General features: G+C 57.8%; 1 protein-coding gene across 2 annotated transcripts in view; it reads right to left on the reverse strand.

Annotated features, from left to right (window-relative positions):
- Positions 1-2,353, reverse strand: part of LOC140901544 (palmitoyl-protein thioesterase ABHD10, mitochondrial-like) — a 5,339-nt gene extending 2,986 nt beyond the window's left edge. Inside the window, exons 1-4 of one of the 2 annotated variants that reach the window (XM_073320531.1) lie at positions 2,140-2,353; positions 1,431-1,625; positions 696-807; positions 247-384 (exon numbers count right to left, since the gene is read on the reverse strand). In XM_073320531.1, coding sequence (XP_073176632.1) covers positions 247-384; positions 696-807; positions 1,431-1,603 — 423 coding nt within the window. In that variant the 5' untranslated portion in view covers positions 1,604-1,625; positions 2,140-2,353. The remainder of the gene's footprint in view (positions 1-246; positions 385-695; positions 808-1,430; positions 1,626-2,139) is intronic. The other variant, XM_073320532.1, reaches the window with a different exon arrangement.
- Between the last annotated feature and the right edge of the window lie 5,490 nt (positions 2,354-7,843).

The raw sequence follows: 7,843 nt of genomic DNA on the forward strand, positions 1-7,843 counted from the left end.
GAGAGCACGATCGCTGGAAGGACTCACAGTCTGGGCCTGGTGTCTGTTTCCCCGCTCAGCAGGGACAGAGCTGAGACCAGGTGCATTCGCTTCCAAGCAGGGTTCGGGCAGTGCTCACATACTGGGGAGGTGACTCTAGGCATTTGTTCCCAGGGGTGGGTTAATGAATACAATCCCACCCCCTTTCCACCCAGCACACAGGGCCTTTCCTACGCTGAACGCATTGTGTGCTGGACCCTGGCTTACCTCCGGAGGGAGCTCTCTATACAGGGTTATGAAGGCATCAGCCCCGATTCCTGTGGCCACCAGCCCAGCCACCCTCCCTGGTCGCTCCAGGGCTGCTAAGAGTATGAGCCAGCCTCCCATGCTGGCCCCAACAAGGATCTAGAGAGATGGAGACAGGGAACGGTCATGGTCAAAGAGAGGCGCACCGCCCAGCAGGCGGCCTTTGCCTCATCCACGCTCCACTGACGTGGTGCTATGTCCACTCCGTCCCTCTGCCCAGGGCCTGCTCTCCTACAGCCCAGCCAAGCGCTATCGTGAATCTGCTGCACGGGGACACCAAGGGGTTTGAAGAGCCCTATCTGTTGGGCAAAGCTTCCCTGCTGCAAGAACCCCCTGGGACCTGCACCCCAGCAGGCAAAGCCCTTTGCACCGACCCAGAGGCAGAAGGGGCTGCTGGCTTTGCCTCCTACCTGTGGCCCGCTGGTGAGTTCATCCAGCACTGTTAGGACATTGTTTTTCCAGTGGCCGATCAAACAGTCCTCAAAACACCCGTCCGAGCTGCTGCAGCCCGTGTAGTCGAAGCTGAGAGGACAAAGGTGCAGAGCTGTTCAGGTGCGACAGTCCCCCACCTCCCTGTTGGGTGGGGATCCCTCTGCCCCCAGCAGCTCACAAGCTCTGCTCCCAGACCCTGCTTTTCCTGCCCCCAGCTGGCTTTGGTGGCTCTGGCGGCTGAGGGGATTCCAGATCTCTGTGCCATCAGGGCAGAGTCCAGACGATATTGCTTTTGCTGGGCCCACGTCTAGGGGCACTGGCTCTGCCGGAGACACAGGCCTTGCTTTGAACGCGGCGGGAGGCGGAGAGGAATGGGCGGGGAAGCAGCACAGGAGACAATCCGGGCTAGGGCAGGGAGGGATGTCACAGGGGTGCTGAGCCCAGCTGGGGAAGGGCGCATGACTGGCTGGGGCCATGCTGGGGACAAGAATGAGCGGAGCGGGAGGCACTGCATCCAGGGCCCGTGCAAGCAGGACACACGCCGAGAGCCCACTCCTGGCAGGGCCAGGGGCTGCACTGACTGATGCCCAAGGACGTACAGTCCTGTGGTCTCTGGCCCAGGGGCTGGAGCTCCCAACTGGTGGCTGCTGTTCTGAATGGCTCTGGCAATTCCCCATGGGCTACCCTATTGGCATTAGCAGGCCATCACCTACCTCAGGAAAGCCCGTCCCGACTCCTGGCAGAACTGTTCTAGGGCCAGGCACTTGGGGTTAGCTCTGGTGTCCCTGAACCCCAAGAGGAAGACGATGCCGGGGCTGCGACCGGCCAGCCTGTTGTAAGCCAAGCGGGGCAGGGCTCCCCGTGACAAGAATAAAGGTGATGCCATGGTGGGGCTGGGGAGCTTGGTGCTGCAGGGGGGATAGAGGCAGAGGTGTTACCCACGTGTCTAGCAGCTGCCAGCAGCAGCAGAGCCATCCCACACTGGGGGGGGACACAGTCTGGCCACCCCAAAGCAGAGGGTGCGGGGATCCTGGCATGGACCTGTGGTGCACCATGTGGGCACCCTCCCCCACTCACAGCCCTTTCATCCTGCTCATAAACTACCACATGGGGGTCCCAGTGCCGGCTTGGCCTGGGGCCACTAGGAGAAGGGATGGCTGGGGCCCAGGCCAGATTTGGGTCAGGCCCTAGCCAGCGGCTGGGAAGCAGCAGTCTGCCCAGCTGCCTCTCCAGTGGGTTTTGGCAAGGACAAGTGACTGCCTGCAGCTGTCACCCCCTGGGCCAGACCCCAGCCAGAGGGGCCTCTCTCAGGGCAGGGGCCAGCAGCGGGAGACAGCAGCGGTCACGCAGGGGAGGGGCCTTGCGGAGATCAGCTTCTGGCCAGCACTAGCTGCAGTTTGCAAACTGCAGCCCGAGACTCACGGCAGTGTTGTTCCAGCAGGTGCAGAGGCTGTGGCTCAAGCCCGGCCCTACAGCCAGAACACGCAGCTTTCGCGGAGGCCGCGGGGAGCTCGGCGAGTTGTTTTCCTCCTGCTCCTGGGCACCTCAGTGTCTTGGCGTGGCTGGAAGCACCGAGGTGCCCCGGAAGAGACGCACCCAGCCTGCCTTGGGGCGGCCGTGGCTGGCTGTTACCACGGTGGACCTTGCCCTCCGGTACCTGGGTGGTGTGCACAGCCTCCGGTGCGGACACAGCCCCGAGCCTGCAGCAGACGTTACCGCCACATCATCGCTGCTAAAGAGGTGAGTTTCTACACCCACCTACAGCTGGGCAGAGGGCTCCAGGGTTTGATCTCAGCTAGTTACAGTGGAGTAATTGCTACCTGGCCTTGTCCCCATGAGGACTTTGAGGTGAGATACCGCACGGTGGTTATCCTGTCGTAATCCTGCCCTACGCACACACCCCCCCCCTTAGGCAGCGAATGACGGCATCCCTGCTGTGAGAAGGAAGGTGCATTGTGCTGCCATGGCCTTTGTAACCCTCGCTGGTTGTTTTGGGGGTAGCCATGGGGGGTGATTGGGATGCTAAGGAGCTTGGCTACATTTGTGCATCCCACGGGTTACAGAGCAGGGGCTCCACCATTTCACTCCACAGGGCACTTGCTGCAAGGGCCCCTCCCCTCCCCACACCACTGGATTGTCAGCTTCCTAGTGTAGCCCCCTGAGGCGGGGACTGAGGAGCAGGCCCCCCAGGGGCACAGACGTGCCCCACACTCACACGTGTGGGCACGCTCTCCCTGAGAGCCTGGGCACAGGAGCTGTGCGGCCTGCAGAGCAGGTACGTCCTCCCGCTTAGCTCCGTCTCCTGTAGGGGACCTCCCAGCTGACAGTGGCCCAGCTCAGACGCAGGGGATCCCTGTTCACTCACCGGGCAGCCGTTGGCTTGAGACCAGCAGGGCCCCCAGCGTGAGCCAGGGCTGGCCAGCCAGTCCTACAGGTGGGGAGTCAGCTAACCACACGGCAGCCCAGCACCTCCCTGACTGAGCGACCTCAAAGGTGAGCTGATACCTGCTTTCTCTCAACAGCTGCCAGCCGCTGACCAGGGAGCACACGGCCTCCCCACCCACACAGCAAGGCCAGGCCTGGCCCCTATCCAGGGGAACCACATTGGAGATGCTGCTTGACCTGGGCTGGGGCCTGGGGCGCACCGGGCAGACGAGCAGCAAATGAAGCCGATGGGTTGGAGGCACCACAGCCGGGAGTGCCCAGATGCTGGGCTCCCCTGCTGCAGAGGGCGGGACAGCGCTGTGCTTGGTAGCCCAGACCCTCACTCCTACCATGCAGGGGCAGCAGAGCTAGCAGCGTGGTGGGTTTATGCCAGATATGCTCAGGGTGGACGGCTGAGAACAGCGAGGACTCACGCAGCCAAAGCACCTCAGTCTGTTGCCCGATGAGCAACGCCCAGCCCTGCACACGCGCACACCCCAAAGCCTTCACGCAGAAAGCCTAGCAGCTCTACTTCACCCCCTTCTAACTCAAGGGGCAGGCCAGCTCGCTTGTCCAGCCCAAAACACACGGCACCAGGACAACTGGAGATGGGGCACCAGTCCTTGGGGCTCTCTGGGGAGAATAGCTGGCTAGAGAACAAGCCTGGCCATTTGGATGCCACGAGCAAGCCCTGATCCCAGACACACTGCGGGCACTTGCACTGAGCAGGTCAGAGGACGGAGGCTTCTCCAAGGCTGCTAGAGGAAGAAAAACCTCAATGTTACTGAGAAAGGCCAATTAGCAGCTCTGCTACAGCCTTGTTACCTGAGCTTAGGAATCACTTCCCCCCACTGGGCCCTAACTATGAAACTGGGCTGCTAATAACAGCCCCACTACACAGAGCACTTGGAGAACTACAAGAGATGGTTTGTTTATTGCCCCTGTCTACACTCATCCCATGCTTCAACTCCCCATCCTCCTTCCACCAACTCTCCACATTTCTCCACTCCCAACACCCAGCCCCTGATCCACTCACAGTCTGTGCGCTTCTCCCTCTAGCCATTCATCCACCAACCCCTTTAGCCACTGGCCACCACACCTGTTCCCACTTACATGCCTGCTCCCTGCCACTGTACTCCACACACCAGCCTCCTCCACTTACTCACCTGCTCTCAATACATTTCCCACCTCCGCACCCCTGCCCCTTCCTCGTCAGCCAACCACCATGGAACAGTACTTATAAAACAACCCTCCAAAGCTCTTCTCTTCTCCTCAAAGGGCCTCAGTCAGTGGTGTCTGGTAGTCTAGTAAGGACTAGGCATATAAATTAATGGTATTGGAAGAAGGGGTATTCTAAGAGTCAGGGGTTGGTAAAGGAAAAACTAGAGTTAACTTTAGTTCCAGGTGTAGAGCAAGGCCACATAACTACTATAAATAGCATCTTGTGCATATGTACAGCACCTGGTAGCCCAGAGCAGTTGGTGAGCTTTGCATGGCAGGGAAATGCCATCATCTCTGGGCTGCAATGACCCCGCAATCTAAGGACACACAGCAATGCTACACCACAGCTTCAGACAGAAAAGGAGAACGGGGCCATGAATCTGAAGCCTGTAGGGGGGCATAGGGAGGCAGAATATCATTTGTCTGGGAGGCTGGGGTTAGCATTCCCACTTGTGACAAGTGCTGGGGGTCTCTAACGAGCACAAGGTGTCACAGCTTCAGTTTTGTGTGTCAGGAGAGTCTGGAGGCTCAGGTACTGGGATCTGGCTCAGGAGATCTAGGGTTACTTCCCTGTTATGCCCTGAGTCTGGGCATGACTTGGGCATAACAGGGTCTCTGGGGGAGTCAGATCCCCAGATGTAAAATCTTCCTTTCAAAGCAAATCTGAGGTGTGGATTGTGGGTGTTCAGAAGGGTCTGCAACTGAGTGTTGCTCTGGAGCACCCGCTGGGTCCTCTGCACATGGTTCTGTTGTCCCTCTGCCTGCCGGAGGGCTGGGCTCCCCCTACCAGTGACACTCAGCCTTGACCTGCAACAGCCCCAGCTTTTGCAGAGCTGGGTCACTCTAGCAGGGCCTGGCAACCATCCCATCAGGTGCGAATTATGCTGTGCACATGTATCCACCCAGTGAGATGAGGCCTGTGATGGGTTATGCCCCTTAGAAAGCCGCCTGGTGTGTTGATACCACTGAGTCTACCTATTCGGACAGCATGGGCCCCCTTTAACCTGTCTTGCTGAGTCAGGCTATTAAAGCCTCCTCTAACACATAAACACAGGCAGGGCTACCCCCAGCTGCAGCTCAGCTCTGGGAAGACTGCTTCGGCCCTTGCTCCAGCACTCCAGTGGTCACTCCTTTTAAGGGGTACAAACCCAAAGGTTTTATGAAATTTTCCCCCTTCCTCAATGTGGAGAGAGGTGTGCACGCTTCTTGCCCCCTCCCCCAGTTAGAAATTACAGACACTGGGTTTAATAATAAACAAACTATAAAAGGCAGATTTTAAGTGGTAAAAGGGGTAACACAGAGAACAAAGCAGATTACTAAGCAAGTGAAATCAAACACGCAAACTAAGCTACTTTCATTAAAGAAGCTGGTTACAAATAGTATTTCTCACCCTTGATATTATTGCAGGCAGGTTGCAAAGTTTCTGTGGTTCAGAATTCCAGTTATGCTCCTTTTCAGACTGGACCCCTGTCTCAGTCTGGACTCCCCCCACTTTGCCTTCCCTTCAGGTGGCTTTTGCAGTCTTTCTACTTGGGCAGACAGGCCATGGAGAGGAAGAGTCCTGTTTGTCTTCCTCCCCACCTGTAAATAGGATTGACATAATGCGGGAGTCCTTTGATTCCCAAACTTGACCCCCCCCCCCTTCCCTTACAGTGGAAATTTACAGGAAGTCCCAGGTAATGTGTTTTAGGTAGTACCTGACTCTTATCACAGCCTCCATGAGTCAGAGGCAGTATGGAGGGTCCACAGGAAGGCCAAGCATTTCACAGTCCCTTGTCCTTGCTGATGGGCCATCCGCCCAGTCTGGCTTTTCCACTGTTGTACCTGAAGTGTTGGCAGTGGGTGTCACCCAAAATAGCATAGCTGAAATACAGATACCTAGTCAATATTCCTAACTTTAGATACAGAAATGATGCAGGCATACAATCGGATAATCACATTCAGTAAATCATAACCTCTCCAATGATACCTCACATGAGCCATCTTGCATGAAGTACAGTTATGTCGTGTTCATGTCATAAGCATGTTTTCATAAAGAACATGGGGTAACACATCACAAGCCCCACCAGATTCATTTCATGTTTGGTTGCAACCCAGCCACGTTTGCCCCCGGAGGGGAAGGCAAGCGCATGAGCCCACCATGCCCCGTTGCTAGCAGTTTATTTAAAATTGTCACCACATCTCTCTAGCTCAGAGGAGACGGCAGATGCTTTGGGACCCCGCTAGCCCCAGGCTTCTGCGTGCATCCTGGAGCCTTTGTGTGGGACTGGCCCAGGGTCCACCCTGCCCTGGGCTCTCCACTGTGGGAGCTCAGCTGTTAGTCTGACGGAGCTGCTCTGGTCCCGAGGACCCAGCTGACCAGGCGATGTCACTCTTGCTCCACTGCAATGCTTTGCTGCTGAAATTCTTGCTTCAAAGCTGAGCTAGAGATCAAGCCGGGTAAAGGCTGTCCCTGCAGCTCCTTCAGAGCAGTCCCCAGGCTGCAGGGGGGGTGGCTTAGACCCCAAATTCTGCATAGCCACATGTCTTGTCCCATTAACCCTTGAGCATCCCAGCAGTGGAACCTGGGGTGCAGGAGGGTTGCATGGCTCCCCCATGCCGCATGAACGAGAGTCACAGCCTCACCTCAGAGCCACTCTCATTGTCCGACATCAGCAATCCACAGGGCAGCAAAGGGGTTCGCAGCCCGGCCTGACAACCAGCGCCCACCTGAGCCCAGGGGCATTGTCCTCAGTCTGTGCGGGGTTTGTTCAAATCCATCGCTGGGCAGACAGTGGGCCTTCCTGGGGCCTTGGCTTAGGGCGCCGCATAGCAGGGGTGTTTACATGCACTTTGCTCCAGGAGACTCGGGCCCAGTGACTTTGCTTCACTCCCCAGGGGGCTGGGCCGGGCACCTGGTGGGAGAATGATGAGATGTGCATCCCGCTCCAGACAAGCGCAGCCAGAATCAGGGCACTAAAAGCCTGGGGCACCTCCGGGCTCCGAGGAGAGGTCCTGGGCAGGCAGTGGGAGCTGCTGGGGTTATGTTGCTAACACCCAAGTGTAGCGTTAAAGCGAGCCCCTCCCCTGAGATGGGATAAGACCCACTTCCTCTCTCCTTCCCTCAGAGTGCGGCGGGCGACATGCCCCCAGCCGAGCTAAGTCCTGTGGTGGAGACTCCGACTTCTCTGCTGCAGCTGAGGGGACAGAGAGGTGGCTTCACTCTGCCACCTCACGTTGGGGGCTGTGACCCGGCTTGGGGTACGATTTTGCTCTCGTAACTGACACCTGCCATTTGCCCAAATCACATTTTCTCCCAACCTGCGCTCCAAGCGGGAGCAGGGTTGGGCTGGGTCGGTACCGGCAGGAGCCCCTTCCCCTGCACGGGTGCCGGGGAGGCAGCAGAGGGCCCCCCTTTCCCTGCGCCAGCATTGGGCCACAGTGCCGTGAGAGCCAATGCTGGAGGTGCCAGCCGTTGGATGACAGATCCCCACGCCCCTGA

The sequence above is a fragment of the Lepidochelys kempii genome, chromosome 22 (assembly GCF_965140265.1).
Source record: "Lepidochelys kempii isolate rLepKem1 chromosome 22, rLepKem1.hap2, whole genome shotgun sequence".
Lineage (NCBI taxonomy): Eukaryota > Metazoa > Chordata > Testudines > Cheloniidae > Lepidochelys > Lepidochelys kempii.